A 27914-nucleotide genomic window follows, 5' to 3' on the forward strand; every position below is an offset into this window, starting at 1 on the left:
AACATTCTGTACATTAGATTATTGCCTTTCCTCAAATATTTTTGGCAATGGAACAAAGAGAAAATGGCATTTTCTCGAAGTGTCTGGGGAGGAGTGAGAAGGTAAGAGCAGGAGGTAGGGATCTATTAAAGACAGTGGTGTTGCCTCTGATGGAATTGAATGGGGTGTTTATTAGGGGCACCCAGAGGGAAACTGGGCATACTCAAGTCTCTTGCTGATTGATTCAGAGGATTTTTGAAAACCGGGGTGAGGGTTTGGTGAGGAAGAAATATTCTACAGGAACCAGCAGTAGTTCCTATGACAACTGGTGTAGAAGGCACAGAACCCAGTACACCTGGGTTGTTAAACTGGCTGGTCTCAGGTAAAAGGAAGAATGGGTCATGGGGATGGGCGGGAGTAGATGTGTAAATATATAACCTAATTGTATAAAAACATACTTAATTGTTACCTAAGTACATGACATTGGTTGTTCTTGACTCAGGGACCATTTATACCCAAAAGAGAAGCGCTCTTCGTGCTCTCCAGGGATTCATTTTGGGAAATGCGAGTTAGAACATTACACGTCACTGAGAGCCTCTGTTTAGCCAATTTTGAGGCAATGCCTGTGCCATGAGCTCGGCGTCGAATAGGAACGATGCTCCGGAGAATCAGAGATGTTTACATTTGATCCCCGCATTCAGAGAATTACCTGAGCGCATGGTGATGAGGACTGACAGAATTAGAAGGCACTGGAAACCATATGCAAAGGAGAGGTTAGTCATCTCTCCCTGCAAAGCTCTGTGTGTGTGTATGTATGTGTGTGCCTATGTACTTACAAACACAACTGTGGTGTGTGATGTCCAGGCATACTATTCTGGAATGGCTTAAGAACAAATATGATAAAAATCATGATGACAGTGGTGGTGGGAAGGATGATGACAGCAACTAATATTCATTGACTGCTTAATACGTGCTAGGCACTGTTCTAAGTCCTACACATAATAACTCATTTCATCCTCACAACTCTATCAAGTACATACTATAATTTCTCCATTTTACCCTTAAAGAAAGATAACCTCTTGAGTTCCTGGCCAAATTTTAATTGATTCCCAAATGCAAGCAAGATGGATGAGACTTTCTGTTAAAATGCTCTTAACACCATACTTATAAATTGGAACAACCACTCACATATATAACAAGGGATATATTCAGATTCCCTATTTCCACCTACCTTCCAATTCTAGCTCCTTCTTCTAACTCTGTCTACAAAGCTTGTGCCTGTCACTTCTGAACCCAGCCCCACCATGTTCCTCATAAACTATAACACAAAGAGGTAGGGGCAGATTTTCAACGCTCTACTTTATCAAAACTGGCAGTTCCTATTATGAAGAGCCATGTTCACCAATGACAACCCTAAGACACTAAATGGCATTTTCAGATGTTCTTCCTTTGAAGTCTGATTTTGTAAGGATTCAGGAAAGTGCTTAAAGGATAAAAATCCCAAGCATTTAAACATGATCGAAAGCAATTCTTTGTAGTCCCGTGCTTTCCAATATGGTAGCCACTACAGTGTGTGATGATCAAGTGCTTAAAATTCACTAGCCTAAATCGTGGTGTGTTTTAAATGTAAAATCCACACCAGGCTCCAAAGATTTAGTACAGCCCCCTCCAAAAAAAAAAAAAAAAAAAAGCAAACTATCTAATTATTTTTGATATTGATTCCATGGTAAAATTATATTTCAGGTATATTGGGTCAAATAAAATTATTAAAATTGGCTTCATCCACTCCATTATCTGTGACCACGGGGAAAAATTGAACGATGTAGGTGGCTTGCATTATCTTCTATTGGGCAGTCCTGCCGGAGACCCTAAAACAAAGAGGCTCCATGTACGTAGGGTGGTGGTAGCTTCTGCTTAACCACCCTGGTTAAAGTCTGAAGGGCACATGTTCGACCTGAGCCTTCTTTCCTTCTTTTTTGGAAAACATTCCTTTTTTTTTTTTTCTTTTTTGCCCCTTAAATTGTGCATAATGCCTGGCACACCTGGATTTCTGGATAATTGCACCCACAAGTGGCTACATGCAGACACAATTAGGTGCTTGCAACTTGTTTGAAGGCACAGGTGTCTAATTGCGCCCACAAATGGCCATTTGGCAGGCACCACTCATTGTGCACGCAGCTGATTATAGGCAGAAAATGGCAACAACCAAAAAGGAGGCCTGGGTAACGGAGGCATGAAAATAAACCCCGCGTCACCCCACAGCCTTGGCGTGACCACTCCTTTCAGCCTTTGTTGTGCGCTGCCTAGGTGTTTATGGCGAGAGGCATATTTGGAATGCATAGGACGGGAGATGAAAATGCGTCCGCCCCATCTCACAAAGTAAATGCTGTCTTGAGCTTTTAAGTAAATTGGGGCTAACAAAACCCACATTGTCAACCTGAGTAGCCTTAAAGTGGATTCCGCCCTGCTGGGACCGGCTGTTTATAATGGCTAAAAATGATGGAGTGTGTGAGAATCCCCAGGGACCCTTTGGTAAATAGTAGTGTTTAAAGGGTTAATCCAACCTAATGAATCATTTAGTGGGGATGCGCAGGCTGGAGTGGTCACCTCAGGAAGACTCCGGCCGGCCTGTATTGAAATGTGGAGCTGTTAGAGAAGGGGGAGGCCAGCCTGGAGCTGTTGTGCAGGTCAGCGTCTCCGGGCAAGGCGTAATTGATATCCCCAGCTCTCATAACAGCTGAAACAACAAAGCTGGACATGGAAACACGTTCACTTACACAGATTTCAATGTCCAAAGGAAATGTGGGGAGACACTTAGGCCCTGCCTCTTGGACTTTTAAGGCAACTATGGGGAGTAAGGAGTCGGCTGTCTTTCTCCCCTCCTATTTCAGGAAGGGCTTTGTGCTAGATTTCAGTAGCTTTGTGGTCTCTTGCAGAAGGCAAGCCTTATCGCTGTTGATCGTAAGTATCAGCCCTCAGGCCACAGCAGATTCCGTGTTCAAGGAAATCCACACCTTTCTTCATCAGAGCAGCCGATGTGTGCCATAGGACAGAGAGACCAGGCATTGGTTTCTGAGTTCTAGGACGACCAGGGACTCCTCGACGAGGTTAGGAAATCCAAACCATGGCAGCTTGGCTTGGTTTTTTCAGGACAGAAAAAAATGTTTTCTCCTAATGAGTGATTGCTTCAGTTGTGTGTATTTATTTGCAATATAAGTAAGTTCATGATTTACCCACCTTGACAAATTCTCTCTCTGTCTTGGTGCTTCCCATCCCCGTGTGTCTGCTCTTTATTTATGATGATAGCCGCCTATTCTTGAATGGCAATGCTATTGTAATAAATCTCCATAAAAAGCCAATTCTCAGTTCAAGTTACTGCAGGCTGAATATGAGGAAGACAGTATAAAAACACACATTGATTGTCCTCTTTCAGAACCTCTGTGACAGTCTTGGCTCAGAACTTCTTTCATTTTGATTGGACTGCCGCTCAACCTAATGTCAACTTACCATAATTCTTTTATGTGGAAGGCTATTATTCCATTATGGTTTTCTCTCTTGTCACCTCATATCCAAGGAGGGTTGGTGAGAGATTACTGAAGAATTTTCTTCATCTCAGATATTTCATCCCATATGATTCTTCTTTCTTTCTCTATTTTAAAGGCACAATGGAAATGTTCTGTTTCCTATTATGAGCATTCCTTATGTGTAGACTTGAGATATATATGAAAATATATTATTTCTTTAGGAGTTTTGTGTAAAGATAAAAAGGCTTTGGATTTCACCATTTTATAGATTTAAAGTCAGAATTTTCCTCTGCTTAACTCATTGCTCCTTATTTGCTGCCTAGTTTTTGGAGACAGTTTAGCACTGGAGGGAAGGGACTGGCATGGGGTGATAGTTTTCTGTGTTGCAAAAGGATTTGCAAGTTTTCAGTCTGGGCCAAGTATCCCTGTACTTTCTTATTATTAAAAAAAAAAAAAGGAGTAGGAGGAGAAGGAGAAGAAAAAGAAGGAGGAGGAAGAAGAAAAAGAAGTTTTCACAAGTTGTAAACTTTGATACCAAATACAAGGGGGAGACTTCTATTCTGGTTCTGTATGTAAGGAGCTTAGGAGGTCACAACTCCATCCTAATAAGTAAGCTAAAAAGGCTGAAAGATCAATGGTTTTTCTTGAATCTGTAAGAGAGGTGAGGACACAGGGCAAATCGCTGTCCCAAAGATTGGAGAGACAGACAGGCAAGTACAAGGAGTCACAGCTTACAGGAGCAAAGACTCAAGAGAAACCACTACGAGAACCAGTGCTGGGGTAGGAAAACCTGGCCTGTAATTAATGAATACTGGAGGCTCAGTGGGGATAACTCGAAGAGTTACATACTCCAGGTGGACCCAGGTGTAGACAGGGAGCCTACAATATTTACATCCAGGAGCTCAACCAGCTTCCCACAGCAAATATCAGGACAGAGGTGGGGGGGGGGGGTGCCCTTGTGTCTCCAGCAGTGGGAGGGGGAAAGGGCCCATTTTGAAATACTCCAGAGTACTGTGTTCTTAACACGGCACATCCTCAGAGTAAACTAGTTAACAGAGCCCAACCTGCTGAGGGTATTGTCAGAGCCTAACTGACGTGGGGAAAGGGAAATACCCAGTTCCAACAGGCTCTAGCTTTCCACGTGGGAGAAGGGAAATACTCAACTTCAAGCCACTCTGTCCATCCTGTTCCAACTAAGAAGGGAGAAAAAACTGAGAAACACTTATGAAGTTCACAAGCCAGAAGCATAGGCTCACTAAAAGATTAAGAAGATCTTATCACAGGACTATAGAATGTTCCCTCACACACACATCTCACCACCACATTCCTTTTACCCAGTCCATCATGTCTGGCTAGCAGGAAAAAACTACAAGGCATACTAAAAGGGGAAAAAAAAAGACAGAAAACAAAACAAAAAATCATAATTTGAAGAGAGAGAGCAAACAGAACCTGCCCAGGCAAGGATGTTAGAATTATCAGACTCAGAATTTAAAACAATTATGATTAATACGCTAAGAGCTCTAGTGGATAAAGTAGACCACACAGAAGAACAGATGGGAAATGTAATCAGAGAAATGGAAATCCTAAGAAAGAACCAAATATAATAGCAGTTATAAGGATGTGCCCTTCATCTATTTCAAATTTCTGATAACAAGCTATATTATATTTTTCTTCAACCTTTCTTCCAAGAAGCCAACCACAGTGAGCTTCTACAGCAATACATCCTTTGGTCTCAAGAAGAAAATCTTACATTGGTGTGCCTCAGGAGCCACAATCATAACCACAGTTGACCAGAAGACCTATATTACGATCAAGTGCCCTGTGGAGTCTAGTCTAAGATGCTAATATAGAAATCACAGGTCTCACGGAACCAGTGGTGGTTTCTGAATGAGTCATTGCATCTTGAAAGATCACAGAAGTCACTGGTCAAGAAGTAAATGTCTGTTCTTACCAAGTATTTCATTTTTTTTTATAAACCACAATTATATTTGTGGTCTAGCTTGGTTTTACTACTTGGTGTTTCCATGAACAAGCTATTAATAGAAAAGTTTTCGCCATCAGCCCTAGAATATAACCAGATTTAGATTTGATGATGACTATCATGCTATCTATATACTATATATCTAAACCACTAGTCCAGTGTTCTGAATAGTAATACCACAGCCATCAGAAACAGTATAATTTCTTCTCCAAATTTCTGACATGTAAGAAAGGTAGCAATCATTGGAAGCCTCTGGTACCTCGTTGTACTGGCATTGACTTTAACCTCTCTCTTCCCCTAAAGTAGATAGAGCTGCTGAGAGAGAGTTCTGTGTTTTAAGCAAATGCTCAGGTACTGGGTTAGTCTTGGGGGTTTTTTGCTTTTCATTTATTTGGATTTTTAGAATCTGTTTCTACCATGAACCCCTACCCATGACAAATGGTGGGAAAATAAATAGAATTCCTAGTCTTCACCACATGGAAAATAGTTATGATGCTATATTTTCTTTTCCCTTTCTCTGCCCCTCTTTTCCCAGTTTCCCACGTCTAGCCATGCTTTGCAAAGAGCAACAGACCGACCAGAAGTGGGCTGAACATGGGAATGGATTTAAGATACAGAAAGCATCTTTGGTTAGGTTTATTCCTAGGTATTTTATGATTCTTGGTGCAATTGTGAATGGGATCAGTTTCTATATTTGTCTTTCTGTTGCTTCATTATTAGTGTATGAGAATGCAACTGATTTCTGTACATTGATTTTGTATCCTGTGACTTTGCTGAATCAGTTCTAGCAGACTTTTGGTGGAGTCTATCGGATTTTCCATGTATAATATCATGTCATCTGCAAAAAGTGAAAGCTTGACTTCATCTTTGCCAATTTTGATGTCTTTGATTTCCTTTTGTTGTCTGATTGCTGATGCTAGAACTTCCAACACTATGAAACCATCAAAACCCTAGAGGAGAAAGCAGGAAAAAAACCTCCCTGACCTCAGCTGCAGCAGTTTCTTACTTGACACATCTCCAAAGGCAAGGGAATTAAAAGCAAAAATGAACTATTAGGAACTCATCAAGATAAAAAGCCTCTGCGCCGCAAAGGAAACAATCAACAAAACTAAAAGGCAACCGACAGAATGGGAAAAGATATTTGCAAATAACATATCGGACAAAGGACTAGTATCCAAAATCTATAAAGAACTCATCAAACTCCACACCTGAAAAACAAATAATCCAGTGAAGAAATGGGCAGAAGACATGAATAGACACTTCTCTAAAGAAGACATCCAGATGGCAAACAGGCACATGAAAAGATGCTCAACGTCACTCCTCATCAGGGAAATACAAATCAAAACCAGTCAGAGTGGCTAAAATCAACAAATCAGGAGACTATAGATGCTGGAGAGGATGTGGAGAAATGAGAACGCTCTTGCACTGTTGGTGGGAATGCAAACTGGTGCAGCCACTCTGGAAAACAGTGTGGAGGTTCCTCAAAAAATTAAAAATAGATCTACCCTATGGCCCAGCAAGAGCCCTGCTAGGAATTGACCCAAGGGATACAGGAGTGCTGATGCATAGGGGCACTTGTACCCCAATGTTTATAGCAGCACTTTCAACAATAGCCAAAGTATGGAAAGAGCCTAAATGTCCATCAACTGATGAATGGATGAAGAAGTTGTGGTTTATATATACAATGGAATACTACTTGGCAATGAGAAAGAATGTAATCTGGCCCTTTGTAGCAACGTGGATGGAATTAGATAGTGTTATGCTAAGTGAAATAAGTCATACAAAGAGACACATACCATATATTTTCACTCTTACGTGGATCCTGAGAAACTTAACAGAAGACCATGGGGGAGGGGAAGGGGAAAAAAAGTTACAGAGAGGGAAGGAGGCAAACCATAAGAGACTCTTAAAAACTGAGAATAAACTGAGGGTTGATGGGGGGTGGGAGGGAGGGGAAAGTGGGTGATGGGCATTGAGGAGGGCACCTGTTGGGATGAGCACTGGGTGTTGTATGGAAACCAATTTGACAATAAATTTCATATAAAAAAAAGCATACAGAAAGCAAAGGCCACAGGCTCCTTATGGGCAGGGTCCTGCCTTGTCACCAATGTATCAGCACTACATAGTACCTGGTACATAGTAGTCATTCAACTAAATTTTAAGGCAGGGAAAAAAAAAGGGAAGGCAAAAACACAGGAAAGAATTTGCAGCTTAGGGGGAACATTCCAGATACTTGACCTTGAAGGTGTCAGGAAGGACGGTTCTCCATTTTCAACCATATTGAGTTTAAGTGGAAATCTCCCCTTGTATTAAATTTTGTGGGCTTTCTAATTGAGTCAGGAGAATTCTTTCACTGAAAGCCAATTCTTTTTCAGTAATTTGTGTTTTTGTCATTAAGTGAAAGTTTTCTGCTAAAGCAACAGAATAATTGTGATTGAGATGACATAGCACATTTTTCCAAGTTTCGGTTTTGAATGGCTTATCTATCCCAGAGAATTCTTTTCAAAACTCAAATTTCTCATTTTTGTTACCCATCCAGACCTTGATTTTATTTTAATACATTCAGCAATTTTTATCAGACATGAGTGATTGGAGTTTTCCCAGACAAGTAATTAATTTTTCAAGTGTGGGATTTTCTTTCTGTCTTCTGTGGAATTGCGGACTGCTCAGTTTAAGAGTTGGTAAAGAAAAAGGAGCAGTTGAGCAAAGTAAAATAACGAGCCACACATATCCTTGGTTCTGATGGTGGTTCAGATGTGTACATTTGTAAAGCCTCATGGAACTGAACGCTTAAGTGGTCACATTTCTTGTGTGTAAATTATATCTCGGTAAATGTGTCGGTGGGGGGGGTGGGGAGTGAAAAGAGAGGCCCATTTTTACCTGGGCTTTACTGTCAGGTCATGGCAGAGCTCAAGCTCTCCTGAGTTCTTCCTTTGTTGTCCCTAGCAAATTCCAACTCTCAGAGATGGAGATGCCTGGGATGCCTGGCTCCTACCTACCACACTTTCCAAGGCCCAGGAGTGGACCCAAGCTAGTCTGGCTGTCTCGTGCTACTCCTGAAAAACAGGTTTCCATATTCTCAGGCACTGGAATAGTCTGTTTGCCAATCAAATGAACGTCGTGAGTCTTATCAGTCTTTTCATAAGACCAATATGCCACAGGGTAAGATTACAATCTCGCCAAAGTCTCCAGACCTCCTTTTCCAAAGCAACTCCATATCCAGTTCTCTCTCCCATGGTGTATGTGAACAGAGACATGGACAGAGATGAGGAACTAATAAAAACTGTGTTTCTGTGGCTGGAAGGAAGAGGAGCAGGTCAAAAAGGAGACAATGGGGAAGTCGTTTGGGTATCTCCCTTTTTATTTACCCCCTTGGGTCTGAGCAGGCAGGAATTTTCCTGGCGTGTGTTAGATTTATACAACTAATTGCTAATTACTTGCACACTGTCACTGCTGTCACCTACTGGATAATTGGTAGAGGACGAGAGTTTGGGGTTATTCACTTTCTCAGAAATAGACTAACCTAATTGCACATGGAGTTAGTCGCAGGCATCGAAGCCTAGAGGAAGTTTGGCCACGACCAGAAACTCATCAGACACCTTCCCACACTGCGTATCTTTTCTCTTTCCGTACCTAACACCCTCTTTATTGCAGTTTAAAGAGGGAATTATTCTAGACCTTTTACTTTTCACCTTCTCCACTCTGGAGATGTTGGGAACTGTGCCAGACTGAGGCAACATGAGCTACAAGGAAGCTTTTCCCTCCCCAGGTGGTTTCTAAAGTGAATGGCCATCTGCCCTTCCTAAGTATGCTATCCTGTAGAACTTGTGTTTATGCCATTAGGTACTCTCCACCACACACAAATAACATTATTAGTTAAACATTATTAGTCATTGGTCTCCCTCTATATCAAGTATTCAGATACTTCTCTATATTCAATATGGAACAAAAATCTACTGGCAAATATAACCAAAAAAGTCCAAGGGTGGACTTATCTTCAGGTGCAGCTACCTGGGAACTCAGGCTGCCATCAGTAGCTGGTGTCCTTCTCCCCATCTCTTGACTCTGCTTTCTTCTGTGTTAGCGCCATGTCCCAGGTTGCTGAGATCAGGTTATGTATTTAACCATAGATTATCACTGTTAATAATCTCTGTTATACTATCACTGTTAATAATGGGGTGGACTGTTCCGATGGGCAAGCCTAAGTTACATGCCACGTCTGGAGTCATGGGTAGAGTGTCTCCACCTGAACCACATGGACTGGGAGTGGGCGTGGGACAATTCCCGAAAGAACAGAATACTATCACCAGGATAAGAAGGGACAGACAGTTGGCAGGAAAAATAGCACCTTTGCACTGTCCCAACTCAGGTGACAAGGGAAGAAGGAAAGGTAGAATCAAGGATGAAAGAGAAAAGTAGAAGCTCTTGTTACACACTCATAAAAAGTAGGAGGGCTAACCCCTTAAAAATTATCCATCAGACCAATGCAGCAAACCATTTTCTGCTTCTGGATCTCATTGTCCTCTAACCCACAGGCTTCAGGCATGACTCCTCAAGTAAATATAATCCAGTGTTTCATCCATCCAGATAGTCTGATATTAAAGAAAAAGACGAGAGAGAGGGAGGATATTATGTCTCTTTCAAGACCATGCTTGATGGTCTTTTGGCTGCTGCCCAACTTCCTTTGGGTTTGGGTGCATGTGTCTACAACTCACTTTATAGCTTGCACATGCTGTTGTGTTTGTCTTTCTCAGAGATGTGTACAGCCCCCAGTCCAAGTCCTCCAGCAGTTTCCCAAGAGGCGGCATCAATGTGGACTCACTAATAAGTTAGCAATTAGACATAAAGGATATAACCAGGACTACACAAAAAAGAACAACTGTTTAGAGAGTATATATTTCAGTGTATTTTGTATCTTTCTTTAAATGAACATAGTCCATAAGTTTTGGGGAAGTGGTGATAACTTGCCTCATTTCCATCTGGAGGAAGCAGATTTTTAGAGACAAAAAAGGCCTCTGGACATATTTGAGGATTTGGAAGACGGAGAAAAACATGCAAGACATTATGGAATCGGGAATAAGCAATAAGAAGTTGGAGCAGAGAGAAAAATAACAACAGCCAACATTTATCAATTGTTTTCCGTGCCCAGGTACTATGCTAAGTGCTTTACAGACATTCTAATTTAACCCCCAACTAGTCAGTGAGGCAGGTAACCCTTGCTATTCCAATTTTACACATGAGGAAACTGAGGCTATATTTAGAGGATAAGCAATTTTCCTACAGCCACATTTCCACTGAGTGAAAACCCAGAACCATAAGCACCTAACTCCCTGGCCACTTCATCTCTTGATGCTCAGAGCAGAATCTGTATTGCTGGTCAGGGCTGCTCAGCTCGAAGTTAGCTGAGACCTGAACACAGACATCTCTGGAGGTAGAAGAGATCAGGAGAGGCCCCAACAGAGGAGATAAGGGAAGAGGGCTGGCGACTGAAGCCAGAAGAGACAGGGAAGTCTAACGAATTTCAACAAAAATTCAAGGTAGAAAGGAGCACAGCCTGAAAGATGGTAAAAGACCAAAGACAACGGTTCTGCTGTTATTAGGAAATCAGCAGCAGATGAAGACACCCAGCCATGGCCATTAAGATTCAGGACCTCGTTCCTTGAAGGATTTTAATGGGTAGGGCAGAACCTCAGGCCTGGAGAGAGAGAGGAGGTAATACCAACTCTAATGATACCTTACAACTGAGTAGGGCTTTGTCAGTTACACCAGGCTTTTGCACGTGTCTCTAGTTTGATCTTCCCCCAACAATCCTATGAGCCTGGCGTTATAATCCCCACTTTCCAGCAAAGAAAGTGAACATGAGTGACATTTCCCACTCAAATCCAGTGGCAGAGCAGAGCTTGAACCCAGAAGTTTTGACTCCAGAAGCAGTGCTCTTGTTTACCCTAGGGAGGCTGAGCCACCAGCACGACAGAAACCCATTTACGGGAGCTGGTCTCAAGACGAGTGCTTGGTCACCAGGCAACGAGCAAGATGCCAGCTGCTGGCTGGGAAAGATACAAGGCTGAAACTCAAACGGGCATATTTTTTCCTCAGTCGGCAGGTGTAAGTCTCACTCAGTTTAAAGAAAAGAGGACTCTTTTCTCCACACCAGGAATTGCCAGAGAGCATTCGTTTACTAAATATTGCGGTGAGTGTTTACCATGTGCCAGGCACTGGAGGTCAACAATGAACTCAGTGATAGTACTTACAACTATGAAGCTCACAGTTTATTGGCAGACAAATAAATTCCATAGAGGCAGAACTCTTCCTATACAAGCGTAAAGTCTGCGCTATGTTAAAGATTTTCTGTGATCTTATGTAATCTTACCATAGAAACTTAAATCAATCATGACTTACTTCGCTAACGTTACCGACAGTGCTCAAGAAGTTTACAATCGGCATCTGATTCAGAAATAAGGGATCAGGAAGAAATGATAGCTGGGACATGTAAGACTTGACACTTAAAAACAAGAGCACGTTCTTGGCCTCTGGAAGTTTCTACCCGGTATCCTGCAAGTTTTCAGCTGCATCCTGTCATCAGAAAGGGTCATCATCTCTCACCGTCCCCTTCTCTCTGTTGCTCATACCCAGCTCTCCTTCAAGATTCCTTCAACGCAACCACTCATCAGAACCCTCCGCTATGGCGGGCGCCGCATGGCACTTCCTCAGCATTGAGCATATGTGCCCTGTCTTGTCTTTCATCTGTTTCTTTGTCCGCTCAGCTGGTTGGTACGATCCTAGAGGATAGACATTGAGGCTCATACCTTTCCGGAGGTGCTTGATATGTGGGGGTTCATGTAGCACTGTTACCTACCGACTCGTAAGATGGCCCTCTGGGCTAGGTTAACATTAGGCGTTTCGTCTGTCCAGATATAGAACTACAGAAGAAAGATAAGAGGATTCGTTTTTAAGTAAGCGTTTGGGTCCTAAAAGCAATTCTGAGTGCCTATCCCTGAACAAATGAAATTTTCCCCTGAAGCCATGTCTTTCTACCAGAAATAGTATGCAAAGAGGAACAAATGGGTTTAAATTTCGTTATTTTCCACCATCTTGATTTTCCAGGTTATTATATCTTAAATGGTGGTGGTAAAGGTAATTAACAATTTAATCCATTGCTGTTGTTGCTGCTACTGCTGCTACTTTTTTTTTTTTTTTTTAACCTCCACTGAGTGGGTTCCACACTTACTTACAAGTGACTGTAAAATTGCTAAAATTCAGCAGGTATTTTTCAGCTTCTGGTTTTACCAAAATGTAGTTCACTAAACCTCACTTAACTTAATCAACTAAGTAGAGAATTCCCCAATGAGATGTTAGGGAGGGATAAGTATGTTGTAAACAAAACAATTAAAGGGCTAGTTCACACCTCATCAACTTGCCCAACCACCTGATAACAGTTAACTACAGACTTTCCTCATAAAATGCGTGGATCAAGGAGGTAAGTTAGAGTCCACGTTTTCAGAAGGGGCACGCACCTCCCCTTTCTTTACCTGAGGTCTGGTATTCCTCTGCCAAGAGTTCGCACAGTATTGCCTTGTGGGCCAGGACAATATCCGCATAATGCCTCTCGTGGGGAGCGCAAATTCCGACCCAGAAACCCCATTAGGCAAAGCAGGCTTCCCTTCATAACTACAACCTTTGAGACCCCAGAGTAATATAAGATCTTAGATTCTTTTTACCCCACCTTTCCTCCAGTATGCTTTCACTCATATCATTGAATGCTCTCCTGTGAGAAGAAAAGCACATATTACTTTACAGATGGAGAAACCAAGGCACAGATAAGTGACCTGGCTCTAGCCAGGGTCACAGGCAGAGGTCAGGCTGAAATGCAGCAATGTGACCTAAGGTCAATTTGGACTGGAGCCTGTGTGGTTTCCTGGAAGGGTCCTGAAATTGTAACCCCCGGTGACTCACTGGGGGCCACCTCTTCATTTTACAGAGTTGAAGATAAGGTCTCAGAAAGTAACATGACTTGTCTGAGACCCCCTGGGATATGAGCCAGTCTCTGTAGTTCCTACCCGGGGTCTCTTCTCCACACTGCAGCTCTCTCTTGCACAGAGGTCTTGACAGAGAATTTCCTTTTCAAGATTTACAGGTGGACCAGGTATGGTAATAGAAATTTCAGTGTGCTTCCCAGAACACGGATGCTCCTTAAAGCGGGGAATTTGGATAACGTGCACCTCTAAAGTGGAGGCCGTGACCTGAATGTGGCCATGCAGATCCCGGGTGGGGTGTGGGGAGGGGGGATGTATTCCCACAGGGCAGGGGCTACAGCCCTAACAGCTAGGGCAGGTGGGAGCGTTCAAGGAGAGAAGCAAAGCAGGAGGGGACTCTGAGGAGGACTAAGCCCTGCCTCCGGGGGTGGCTCCCACTGAGTATAGCCTTAAAGGAAGGCAAGGCCCGGGTTTAAAGAAAAACAGGAAAGATGAATTTTTATGTGAAAGCCCTCAATGTTCAAATGTTAGCAACTAACGGAAATGTTTAAAAAATATCACGTGAGACTCTTTCTTTCTCTTTCTCTCACCAGAGATAGATAGATGGATATGCTGTAGAAGAACACTGAACATATATAGTGACTATATATGAATATATGTGGGTGTGTGTGTGTGTGTGTGTTCATTCTATAGGCCTATATATAAGTTGCAGTCTCTGTTAGAGGATTTCCTATGTCGACACGTATTTCCGTAGAATAGGACGCACAGGGTCCGTTAGCACTCAGTCATAAATTTCAGATTTGCTTATGAATTTGTTTACTTGCTCATTCTAGGTCTTTGGAGTCCCTTCAAACTCCATATGGAAGACGCAGCTTTATTTCTTTTAAAACTGACCGAGTGTGACTTCAAATTCAACGAGTATTGAGTATCTCAGTCTGATTGGTCTGTGTGTTCTTTCTTACCCGGTGCCTGCAAGGGGGGGAGAAAGGCCGTTGTGCTATCCCCACTTCACTTACGAGCTCAAATGAGGTTCAGGAAAAGTCAAGTCACCTGGTTCGTATTTCCCTGCGGTGCCTTGCTCAGTCCAAGCCCAACCTCTCTCTCTGAGCCCCACGCTCTCCCACTAGAGCGCATCCTGAGAGTGCCTCCCACCCGCACAGACACATGAGGTCTAGTTCCGAAAAGGCTGGTGGGCCTGGCACGTCAGGTCCACAACAGCAAAGGGAGAGCCTGGATTCCCATTTCTCCTGAAGTTTGCAAACAAGCCGGCATGGGGGCAAACGGTAAATAACATTTTATTTGGTAATGGCTCTTTAGTTTTAAATCACTTCGGCATTTGCTTTTAATTGATTTCTTTCAATTAGACGACTCAAATATGTAAATATTTGCTTTTCTATGGTAAGCTTTTGTTTAAATTATTAAAGCTTCAGCTCCGTGACTGATTTTAAGAAATCAGGTTGCTGCCGTGCTGATAATAGAACGCATGCGATAAAACAGGCGGGAATCACTGCTTTTGGCACATGTGCTGTCACCAAATGTGGCAGAGAGCAAGGCAGCACGTAGAGAAATAGAAGCCAGGGCGAATTTACAGTTTTCTTCGAATTGCTCAAGGAATAAATCAATAAATCAGGGAGTTAGAGAACAAATGTAGGATGAAATAACATCTGAAGGCGCTCACTCACGATAAAAGCTTGTCTTGCTCTGTCTTTTTTAAAAGCACTCATCAATGGCTCTGGACCCAAGTATTAGTTCGCTAAAAGGAGCGGAGGCGGGGGCACGGGAGGGGGCTTGTGTAAAGACTCAGGACAATAACTATACGAGAACACTGGAGACCAAAAAGAAGATGATGATGATGATGAAGACGGAATGATGATGAGAGCAGAGTCATTTCATAGCCCCAATCAGGTGGAGCTATGATAAGCCTTGATTTGCTAGCTGCCCAATTTTACCAGCATCAAAGGCAAGCATGGAACCCAAAGAAGCCGGGTTGACAGTCGGGCTATCCTAAGGCAGAAAGAGGAATAACAAAGAATGCTCTGATTTCAATAAAAGGAGAATTTGGAAGTAAAAGGTGTGTAATGACACTAATAACCAGTCTTTACCAGCCACATAACAATCAGAGGAGGAGGAGACCAAGGCCAGACGGGTGAGCTCAGCACGAGTCACCGGCACCTAAGACTCTCCTAATAACTTTTATTATTTGTTGAAAATCATGTCGACAATACAGTTCAGTAACCTTTGTGCTATAAATCCATTTCATCTGCAAAAATGAAAGCTGAATAGAATGTGATATTATATAGAACCCGTCATGCTGGTGCTATCTCCGAAGCTCTCTGCCAAATAATGAGCTAGATTCCAGACCGACAGGCCGAGTAGGGCCAAGAGCCGAGCCGCCTGCGTGCCCACCAGGCCCAGCCTGGGGCTTTGGAACGTGCTTAGCACAGAAAGGAGATGAAGGCCCTGAACAGCCCTCCAGACTTTGGTGAAAATTGTCCTGAGGCGCTTCAACTCCACATCAAATTTACTACGGAGAGGCCAAAAGCGCGCTCATCTATTATCTGGTGGAAACTGGAGAATGGGCCCATTGCCTTGGTGCGGGGCATCAGGGAGACTGTTATACCAGAAATTTCCAAAATGTACCCAAACACGATGGTGACTGGGTCCATTTCCAAAATCCAAACTCCCCCTGAATGGAGCTCTGGGGCCAGGCTGTACCTCCTTCAGTGTGCCCCCCACCCACAGTGGAGGGTAGGACCAAGAAGCTCATGTCACACTTGAGAGAAGGATGAGGAAAACCCTTTTCACAGGAAACATGTATGGAGATGGAATCAAGGCAGTATGTGGAGGTGCTGATGTCAAATTCTTCCTACCCAAGAGTGAACCCAGCTCTCCTCATTTCTATATGGTCCCTGGTCCATTTGTCTCCTCAACTGCCTTATAAATTAAATACTAACATTCACATGCTCATTTCTTTCTTTTTTATTTGTTTTAATTTTATTTATTTTTTGAGAGAGAGAGACACACACACACAGGGCGTGGGGAAGGGGGTGGAACAGAGAGAGAGAGAGGGAGACACAGAATCCGAAGCAGGTTCCAGGCTCTGAGCTATCAGCACAGGACCCGATGCTGGGCTCGAACCCACAGACCACGAGATCATGACCTGAGCCGAAGCTGGACGCCCAACCAACTGAGCCACCCAGGCATCCCTAAAATGCTCATTTCTTAAGGCAGAAAGTGAATGCAGAGGTTTATGAAATATGTTATATAAGCCTCAGTCTTATCACTTTGGGAGAAAAGATTACTTGATTTTGAGAGGAAAAAAATAAAAAGGCTGACAGCAGACCTTATATTCAGGTACAAGCCAAAACTTCTTGGTAGTTGTCAGGATTTCAATTTGAGAGTATCACATCCAAAAAATGTAAACGTGTACCCAGTCCCCAGAAGAAAACTGAATTCACCTGTCTTTACAAACGGTGCCATGTTTTCATGTGAGAGTAAGTACAATACGATCAAAATTGCTTCAAAGTTGGTTACAAAATCCAGCTGTCCTTTGGATTCACATTCTCCTGGCTTTACAGTGTTGAACTGCTCTTTTGTGAAGCTGGCCCATAGCTTTGCCTGCCCGTCCACTAGTCCTGATATACGATTGCTAGCCTAACTGAAAAGGCGGTGTGAGCTTTTAAAGTAAGGCTGACCAGTGAGGACGAACAGCCAAGAATACTCAAAAGAGCACTTTCTAGAACCCGATATCTGGCTGGAGTGGGCAGGACAGAGAGGAGGACCTATACCATTTCTGATGTAGCTGTCGATCATATCATTCTCCAAAGGGACCACAGGAGGAGCAGCAGATTTGGGGGGGAGGTAATGATTTAATTTTGTACCTGTAAGATTTGGGCTGCCTAAGGAACCTCCAAGTGGAGGCATCCCACCCATCCCACAGGTAATTCACATCACTCCCTGAATGAAAATCACACTCCTAATGCTCCCCACAACACCCCTGGTATTCTGGTCCCCTCCACGACCAGGTTCCAAACAGCTTCTCTGCTCTGAACGACTTCTCACTCACCCACCGTTCCCCAGCCATGTCAGCAAAATATCTGTGATTCCTTCTTACCTGCCTCGACTGGGCACATGGTGAACAGTGAGAAGAAAGAAAGATTAGAGGGTATATGGTCTAGGTTAGTGGTTAAGCATATTGCCTCTAGGTCGGTCTGCCTGGGCTTGAATCTAGACCCTGCTACTTCCTGTGTGACTTAGGTCAAGTTACTTAACCTCTCTGTTCTTTAGTTTCCTCGCCTGCAAACCAGAAACAATAATAGTACCTACCTTGTAGAGTTGCTGTAAGGAACAAGCATTAATGGGGAGAAAATGGCCTGCTGTAGGCCCTCGGGAAAGTGCTTCATGGGTTTCATATCTCTGAAGTTCTAAATGAGGCTTCTTCTGAAGCTATTCCTGAGCTCATGAAGGGTGGGAGCTCCTCTCAGCGCTTATATTTCTGCTTCTAAATTGCAGAATAGGAGAACTGTGGTGGCAGGATTCTCTCAGGTCTCAGTGAAATGATAGAGAAGCTCTTCCTGACCCAAACACACACAACACGACCACGGAAGTGTTTAAGTACCCTTCCTGAAGAGGGATTCTGATGATCTAAGACTGAAGGTAGTTTATACCCAAATCTCCTTATTGCCCAAGCTTTAGAACTTAATGGCAGAGGAACAGGGGCAGGTAAAGATGTGGCAGTGACATGAATATCTTTGGATAAGATACATGAGTATCTTATCCAAAAATTGTATGTATGACTCTAAAAATACATATAATCTAAATTGATCAAGAAAAAGCAGCTCTCACGAACGACGTGTTTTTCTCCTAGAATGTCCTGTCTCCAGGCAGTAACCTTGGACAAGAAACTATGTAGTGCTTCTCCTAAGGGGCAGGGGAAATTGTCTTTAGAATTCAGGACCCTACACTGTTGAACCTGTCGGCCCTCCCAGTCTGACCTTGAAATTGAACCGTTGTCTCTTGCGTGACAATTGGATGAAATCCTCGGTGTTTAGGCATTGAAATTCTGAGACCGCTGTTACAATAGAAAGAGAGAGAGATGATTTTAGTGGCCTAACAAGTTATGATGATTTGTTCCTTTGGTTGCCATTCTCTTTAAAGAAACCTCTTCTGTGGCTAAAAGCACCACAGGGTAACTGTAGGCAGCTATCCTTCAGATGGAGTTCATGACTTTGTTTGCGGCCACTCGCAAGTTCTAGCTTTCCATGGGATTCCTTCTCCTTATACGCTTTCATGCAGCCCCTCCTAATTGTCCTCTGCACCCACCAGAAGCCTCACACACCCTCATAAAGGACATTAGTTTGGCAGGACCATTTTTAGGGAATACCTCCCACCATCTGATACGATGAAACATTGGTAGGGACCCTTCCCCAGATAATATCTGCTAAAGGGTTACATCAGATCCCATCTTTGTGGCTGGCACATGCGATTTGTTAATAACTAAATTCGTGTTTGGGGGGCCATTGCTGAAAAACACTAAAAAAGGAATTAAATGCAGGCGATCGAAGTTACTGTCTTGAAGTGTTGTAGAAATGTCTTCCGAGCACTGAGTCATTATCATTCTACCTTCATTTTCTTTCCAAACATTTCCTTGGTGTCAACAAGGGCCAAAAACATCTACTGATCAATCTCTTCCCACTCGAGTTCTTAACAAAGAGTAAGAGCCCTCTCTTCATATCGCAATGGGAAATGTGAGTGATGAAAGGGAGATTTTTTTCCCAAAATCATTTCTATAACACAAGCCATCAAATGATCATTATATTTTATGATTCTGCAAAATCTGCAAAAATCAAAGCCATGTAATATACCTTGCAGAGGGCTCTGCTAATCCTGGCCAACCACATTCATGCCTGAATGACGGGTGAAGTCCTGGTAACTGGAAACCTGACACCGAAGGAATTCCAAACACAGACTAAAAGCATCTCTGTCTACATAACACGGGCGGCTCAAGCGCCTACAAATGTATTAGTTTGTGCTGATCTTCTTTTAGCTTTGCCATATTTGTAGAAGAACTACAGAACAAAGCATCGGCATCAGATCAGCCGCTAAATAATCCATGCGTGGCATGCTTCAGAGTAGTGTGGCATGCTTCAGAGTAGTATGGCTTTGCCAGATGTCAGCTTTCTGCTAAGGGGTACAAGTACCTCTCTTAGCACCGGGAGTTTTACATCATGTTGCTTCCTCCCATCTGAACCCCAAATTTGGTCACAGTCCATTATTACCAAAAAAGGAAATCCATAAAGGCTACCTTGCAAGTTACGAAATTGTCTTTGTGTTGGCTGCTAATAGCACACATGGTATTTTACAGAAAATAAGAGGAACAAGAATCTGCCTTTTGGAAGTTTTTCCTCAAGTGAGAAAGCTGATGCTGATGCCTAAGGTGGACGTATTCACCTTTTCTCATAATTTCTTTATGACTTTCACACTTTTTGTGCCTGCTGGACTTATCCCTTCTCAAAGCAAACTCTCTTCGAGTCACCAGTGGGTCTCAATCTGAGTTGTTTCTCCCCTGTCCTTCTTCAACTTCACCTGTCCTTTCTTCTCCTAAAAGAAGCTCATCAGATGAGAGACAGTGATGGTTCTTGAGCTCAGCATTGAGTCACGTAGGCAAATTATGATCGGCTCTGTATTGCAAGGATTTGTTACTGATACTTGAACTGAAGGTTGCAAATAACTTATTTTAATAAATTACAACAGATTTGAGTTTTCTCCTTTCATAATGTTCCTCCCATTGTTCTTAAACCCCCTGTTCTTTCTTGAGTGGGAGGGAAGGGCGTTGTGTTCCCACAGGTGGTAAGGAAGTTTGCATAAGCCTAGCTTCTGCCTCTCTTGGGCTCCAGTGGCTTATATGAAAGTCATCCATCATGTGTGTTCCAGTCAAGAAAAGGTTGGGAAGTACTGTGACAGATGGGGCCTGGACATCACCTGTACCTCTGGTTCATGTTCATCAATCCTCAAGGCCAGGTACTTGAAACTGTGGTGATTACACTTGATTTTCACCTTTGACATTACCCTCCTAAGGCCTTTGAGACCCTGTATACTGCATTTTTAAATGTACACATTGCAGTGTTCTTAGATTATTGTGTTTATAACAAAAACAAAGAAAATCTCCTTGCTGGATAATAATAAAAACAATCCATGAAAGATTTTTGAATAAATACACTTAACCTGTACTAGTTGATCATATTGACCTCACTGGTGAGTCAAGGCAATTAAATGTGAGCCCAAGGTTTATTAAGCACATACTATGTTTCAAGTATGATACAAGACAACAGAGTATACTTTTGTTCTTGGAAAACAAGACAAATATACTAACCCATGCCCTGATAAAGTTTATAGCTATTCCATGTTGGACCCAATCCAACACTTTTTTTCAGCCCACCATCTTTTTCTCCCTCCCTCCTTCCTCCTTTAAAAATTAGAGACCATGTAATACACATGTAATGCACAGCATGATGACTGTAGCTAACACTGCCATATGGTATATAGGAAAGCTGTTAAGAGTGTAAATCCTAAGAGTTCTTATCACAAGGAGAATTTTTTCCCTTTTTTCTTCTTTCTTTTCTTTTTATCATATCAATATGAGAAGATGGATGTTAGCTAAAACTTGTGGTAATAACTTCACATATTTGTAAATCAAACCATCAGGCTGTGCATCTTAAACTTGTACAGTGATGTATGTCAATTATTTTTATTTCTCAATAAAACAGGAAAAAATAGAGACCAGTCGTATCTCAACGATTGCCAAACTCTGGCTGTCAATGAGAGTCCATCACTTCCTTTCATTTTTCTACCCACTGACTTATTTCCACACCTTACATACACCTCTGACCCTGTATGGTTATCGTGCTTGTTTGTGGGTTTTCTCTTTAAACTCTCCTTAACAAATTCAACGTACATTTATTTATGAGCCTAGATACATAAAGCCATGTGCCCAGCTCAGAGGGAGATCACCAGATATACGAGACTCAGTTCCTTCAAGATGCTTGTGCTCTAGTCCGGTATATAGCAAGTCTTTCACCCATGTAAGGTGAGAATGACCTACTGGGGTGAGTGCAGGAAAAAGAGATTTTCTTTGCAGTTGAGAAAGGGAGGAGTAGGGAGAGCACGGGCAGATGGGAGGGCTCAAAATTGCTCATGCCCTTTCATCTATTCCAGGAAATATAGCCACGCCATTCCTAGTTATGAGGTTTTGCCAGTGACTTGATTTATCCCATACTGAGCCCTTTCCCCACACAGGATTATCTTAGCAAATATTGGAGCATGCCTTATGTCTTTCCGTAGAGTGAAGACTGTTGGTACCCAGGGGCTGGCTCTCTGACTTGCTCAGCCTCTGATTTTCAGCCCCTGTTTTCCTTAATGAAGAATAGTGACATAGTGAGATGGCAAAAAGAGACAAACCTCATGTAAAGTAAGGGATCGTTACTCTTTCTTCCCATATCAACACCATACAGCCTTGTGATGCTTCGGCTTAAAGGTTAGCATCTGCATCTGTGGGATTGGAAACTGTATAACTGAGCTACTTCCTGTGAGTCCTCCAGGAAAAAGCGGACTCTTTTGGCCTCCAGAAATGAGCCTAGGGGCGCCTAGGTGGCTCAGTTGGTTAAGCGTCCGACTTCGGCTCAGGTCATGATCTCACAGTCCGTGAGTTCAAGCCCCACATCGGGCTCTGTGCTGACAGCTCAGAGCCTGGAGCCTGCTTCGGATTCTGTGTCTCCCAATCTCTCTGCCCCTCCCCTGCTCATGCTCTGTCTCTCTCTGTCTCAAAAATAAATAAAAATATTTAAAAAAATAAAAAAAAGAAATGAGCCTAATCAAGAATAAAATAGGAAAAAAGTGAACAGTGAAAAATATGGAAAAAAATCATTGACATTTTAAAAATATAGATATTTTCAGGGTGCCTGGGTGACTCGATCGGTTGAGCATCTGATTCTTGATTTCAGCTCAGGTCATGATCCCAGGGTTGTGGGATCGAGCCTGTCAACAGGCTCTGAGTCTGCACTGAGCATGGAGCCTGCTTGAGATTCTCTCTCTCTCTCTCTCTCTCTCTCTCTCTCTTTCCCTCCCTCCCCCCTTCCCTCCCTCTCTCTCTCCCCCCTCCCTCCCTCTGCCCCTCTCCCTCACTTGTAGGCCCTCTCTCAAATTAAAATTTAAAAAAATATATATTAGTAAAGAAAAAGATAAATATAGATATTTCCGTGATAACTTCCCCAAAGAGTTCTATTATACAGAAAGCAAATATAGACTTTTTCCTTCCTTAGGCAAAGATGGTTCCAGAGTGAAATTTTCAATTGAAAGTGTTATTTATGAAAGCTAATAACACATCCAAATAAAACTCAGGAGGTCACCTGAAAAATGAGGGGTCATGAAGTGGAGATACATTTGCTATGTGGGTCCTTGTTTTCATCAGTCTCCAGAGGAGGCTGCCCCTGGATTTCGCAGGGTTGGTTCCCAACATGCAACATCAGTCACTCTGATAGCATTTCTTAGAATGGATCGGCTTTTGCGCTTTCCTACAAACACTAAATTTCACCCAAATAAAGAAACCAAGAAAGGGAAACTCAAGATCAACAGAGCTAAAATTTCAGCTCTTTCTTCTTCTTTTTTTATGCTATCAAGGTAACGAGGAGGGCTTTTTTATTTTCTTTTCATGTGTGTGGCTGTGTCTGTGTCAACCTGCGTGTGCACAGAGGTACACAGACAATTCTCACCAGCACTTAGAAGTTGTTCTGGCAAAAGTCTGTAAGAAATGCCCAGTTTTGAGCAAAAAGTTATTATAAACAACAGCAGCACCCCCCCCATCAAAGAAAGAAAAATTCCTCTAGCACGCTTTGAACCTTAAACAGTGTTTTTATAGGCCAGCTCATTGTTTTTCTTCTCTATGAAAAATTAAAAACAATAACCGTTTTGATGAGTTCTACGGGAAAAGACAGTTTCCATGATTTCATTTCTTGACAAAGAGCAGCTACCTCACTTGGTTTCTGCCACATGTAAGCAAACCCCCAGCTGTAAAACCTCCCCTCAGAGAAAGGGATACGGAACCCCAAAACTCTTGAGTTCTTTCCCATCTGCCCGGGGGAAGCCTGCCTGCCCCTTGCTATGAGAGTGGACGAGTCTCAGGGGTGAGGTGTGGGAAAGGAGATGACTGTTCCCGCCCCACCCCCACCACAAGCACACAGCCTGTGCTGTCACAGCACATTCAGGGTGGCTTCTGCCCCGTCACCACTTGATCTGGGTTGTCTCTCCAAAAATAAAAAAATAAATAAAAAAAACCCGACAAGGTGTGCCTGTCTTTTATAATGTCCTGTTTTAAAGGAGAGAAATCTCCAGGGAAAGAACAGGACCCTAAACGTCCAAGGCCTGGAATCCCTCCTTTCTCTCTTTCCATTTTAAACAGGAAACATTCCCGCTAAGAGGGTCCAGAGGGAGCATGGGTTGTATGTTCATTTTAAGGCAGATAATGTTTGTGTGTTACAAATGTCAGTGATTTATCCCAAGGGCTTAAAATGAGTGCAGAAAAACCACATGTTTCACTTCATGCAGAGAAATAGCTTCAGTAGATTTCGAGAGAAAGCACAGGTTAAGGATTTTTTTTTTAAGTGTTTCAGAAATCTCCAGCATGAACCAAAAGGAAATAGAAATGAGAGCGGCGGTGGGGGCGGGGGGGGGGGGTGTTGGTGCTTACAATATTTTATGACAAAAGATCTAGCGAATGCTGGAAGTTTTCTAAATCAGAGATAAAATTGTAAAGGAAAGGGGAGATGTAACCCTGATCCTCTATTTCCCAGGGCTGGAGTGACAGATTATGCATTTGTGCTCTATTTGTCATGGGCAATTTAAAATAGAGCAAAGCAAACTGCGCTGAATAATAGCAGTTGATGCTATAATAGCTTGTACACAAACAATTTAATTTTTTTATCTGAAAACTCTAACTAGATTACCCCAAGCTGAAGGATCTTTCATTATTACGTATAGCCAAATTAAGACATAAAACAGTAGAGCGAGAGTTCTATTGTTCATCCTTATGAATGTCCTCACACGCTGCTTTCCACACACACCCACACTTGGAGCTCGTCAACCCTTCATTGATTTGGGGAACTTACAGAGCTGTTTTAACATCAGATTCCGCAGATCACAGGGTGATTTCGACCCTCACTGACAGTGCTTGATTAACCACAGACGCCGTATTCTTCTAGCTCTGTCATTTCTTCCAAGTGTTCTACCAATTTGTACTCTGACATCGAAGAGATTTTCATTAATTATTATTGTTGCTTTTTTTTCCTTCAAAAAATTATCACAGGGAGAGTAGTAGAATGTGGGAAGGATCTGGTGATGGTGGTGGTGAATACGTGCACAGAAGGTTTATGGGATTTTAAGAGCTGCAAACAGAACTCATCTGTTTAACCCCAGGCTAGATAAGATGCAGTCATCTGTACGCTGTTTAGAGACGTATTGCTTCTGTTGTAGCAAATGGAACAGAAGATGCTTGTTGTCTTAGTAGAGAGATCCAGACAGGGTCACTTTCTGTTAGTGTTTAGTGTTGCCCTGGACCTTTCTGTGTGCCTACTCATTACACAATGCAACTTACAGCTGGTTTGGCTTTTCCCACTCTGCTACTGGTACTTCTTGACTTCGTGGTAGAATTGCTTTCTATCAAGGCGCTACGTGGATAATCCCCAGCTCTGACTCAGGACTTTTTCTAGGAACTGTAGAGAGGGAAGAGCACATAGGGGTGGCCCAGAAGCTAACCGGAGTTAGACCAAGACTATGGTCCATGTCAAAAGCACCCCCACAGACCTAGAGATGAGTACAGCCCCGGGGAACTGTGTAACTCTGAATAACCTGCACATTTCTCCCACTACCCGTGACAGGCTTCAGGGGGGCAGAGAAGGGGGCAGGTCCAATGATCCTAGCTGTAAGGGAGCCAAAGTGCGCCCCTGTTTAGAAAACGAGCTTGGCTGCTATGCTAAAGGCCAACACGCAATGGTACAAACCAGAAAGAAGTATTTTTGTCCCTCGTGCAGCCTTCTGAGTATAAGCAGTCCTGGCTAACATGGTGGCTCCATGGTGGCTCCATGGTACAAGGACTCAGGCCCTTGCCCTCTCGTTGCTCTACCTTCCTCAGCATGAGGCTTTCTCCTTGTAGTTAAAAACGGCCACTCCAATGGCCAACAGGAAGGGGAGAGGGGAAGAAGAAGATTCCCTCTCTTCTCTTTAAGGGCACACACCACTTCTGTTCACGTCCCATGGACCAGGCCTAGTCAATGACCACGCCAAACTACGCAGGAGGCTGAGGAACGGGGTCTTCGGTCGGGCAGCTCCCTTAGCAGCTACTGATATGTGTCTGTTCTCTTTCCAGGGGAGGACCAGCTGATCCTATAGACTATCTGACGGCCACACCTCGAGGGCTCTACAAAGAAAGGGAGCTCCCGTATTACCCAGGGGCTCATCCCGTGCATCCTCCCAAAGGGAGCTACCCACGTCCCCCAGATCTGAGGCTTGCAGACCTCCGGTATCCTCAGTACTACCCTCCTCCACCAGCCCCCCAGCATAAAGGACCCTTCCGACAAGATGTCCCGCCTTCCCCTCCTCAGCACCCCAGAGTGCCAGCCTATCAGGAAATGGGTAGACCAGGGCCTCGAGGAGGCAGCCCGGACCAGTACCCCTACCGAGCCCAGGATCCCAGGCAGAAGAACCCCATGACTGCAGCTGTGTAACTGAATATCACCACGCCCAGCCCAGCCCAGCCCAGAAGGGGAGATGGCTAACATCACCTTTGCCCTTCCTACACTGTAAGACCTTCCTCCTGTTCAGAATTCTCCAGGGCACAGATAGGTTCTTCTCACCGAGGTTGCAACACTTGACTGCTAACCAGAGGGAAAAAGGAGGGGACAGGAGGACGGGGGATCAAAAGGAAGAGAAAGGACAGGGTCCATCAAAACAGTACTGCCTGAGATCTGAAATGCATTTAGAATTGTTCAATTCCGTGAGAGCGGCAGGTAAACAGGCAAATAACAAAGAACAATGGACATACCACACAGTGCCTTCCTGGTGCGCACAAGCCCCATGGAACTGGCAGCACAGAGACTCTCAGAGGCTGAGCCTCAGCCACCTGAGAGTGGCTGCAAATATGGGTGTCTTAAATGAGTAGTTTTCTCATTGAGAAAACAAACCAACAGCAGACATGACTAGTGATCTCTTTGAAATGTTTATACCCAGAAGAAGACTGCATTTCTCTCTTTGTAGAATTTCTCAGGTTCCTCGTACCACTCGTCTGGTATAAGTATTTTACATTTCCTTGCCATATATATATATATATATATATATATATATATATATATATAAAACACAACACGAATGCAGTATTAGTGTCCTGAGAGAATGTTTAAAGCTAGTCAGAGATTCCAGAAGGAATATAGTCCAAGGACCAAGGCGATCAGGTTAAGAGGGCTGAAAATCCCCTGATCCTCACCTTCCTTCCCCCGAGTCCCAGGCGTGATTGCATGGAGATATCCGGTTTCAGAACCATCTCCAAATCTGGAACCGGGGCCTCGACTTTAAGGCTCCCACTTGAGGGCTAAAATGTAGTTGGAAAAGAGAGGGCTCGTTGCTTAGGTCACACAGGAAGCAACGATCCGGAGATGCCAATTCCACACTCAGTGCCAAACAGTGCCATCTGCACCCGGGGACAGGGAGGGGCTGACTGTGGCCTCTGGGATTGATGACTAGGGAGTAGTAGATGGCAGTGACTGACTGTGTGTGTGTGTATGTGTATGCGTGTGTGTATGTGTGAAGGTATGTGATTACCAGTATGGAGAATGTAAGATAAAAATGCTTTCTGGAAAGTTTGATGAGGAAGGAAATAAAAAGGAAAAAAAAAATCAGAGGGGAAAGGAAAAGAGGCATAAAACCAGATCATTCTACATCCGCTGTATTTCATTAACAAAAGTCGGGGGAGCACCCAGCCCGGGCCAGCATCTCCAACTGGGACTAGAAGGTCTTATGGTTTGGAAAAGCTGACACCCCGCCCTCTAAAACCCATCCCATTTCCTTTGAGCTTTGCAGTGATTTTCTACTTATTTCAGCAAGACTTCTAAAACTTCCAACCTGACCCAAATGAGAACACAACAGAAGACTGAGAAACAGCAAAATCTGGGAGCAGCCGTTTGAATCGTTCAATGGCTCTTAAGAGACTTAAAGCCTTGCCACTCCTTCTCCATTCCCTCAAAACAAAACAAAACAAAAAAAGTATTGAGTTCCATTTGGACATATTTTGGCTGAGATTAGAATACCTCTGCCTGACAGGACTTAATAAATTATAGTATTATTAACTATAGAGTATCCAACCCAGTTTAGGTGTTTTTTTAATTTAAAATAGAGTTCTATTACCAGGAATGAAGC

The 27914-nt window shown here is 43.2% G+C and overlaps 1 protein-coding gene across 7 annotated transcripts in view; it reads left to right on the plus strand.

Annotated features, from left to right (window-relative positions):
- Window positions 1-27046, plus strand: part of PARD3B (par-3 family cell polarity regulator beta) — a 997127-nt gene extending 970081 nt beyond the window's left edge. For 6 of the 7 annotated variants that reach the window (XM_053215665.1, XM_015074145.3, XM_053215667.1 and 3 more), the window contains one exon: window positions 25873-27046. In XM_053215665.1, coding sequence (XP_053071640.1) covers window positions 25873-26230 — 358 coding nt within the window. In that variant the 3' untranslated portion in view covers window positions 26231-27046. The remainder of the gene's footprint in view (window positions 1-25872) is intronic. The other variant, XM_053215671.1, reaches the window with a different exon arrangement.
- The last annotated feature ends 868 nt before the right edge of the window (window positions 27047-27914 follow it).

This window comes from Acinonyx jubatus, chromosome C1 (genome assembly GCF_027475565.1).
Source record: "Acinonyx jubatus isolate Ajub_Pintada_27869175 chromosome C1, VMU_Ajub_asm_v1.0, whole genome shotgun sequence".
In the NCBI taxonomy this organism is placed as follows: domain Eukaryota; kingdom Metazoa; phylum Chordata; class Mammalia; order Carnivora; family Felidae; genus Acinonyx; species Acinonyx jubatus.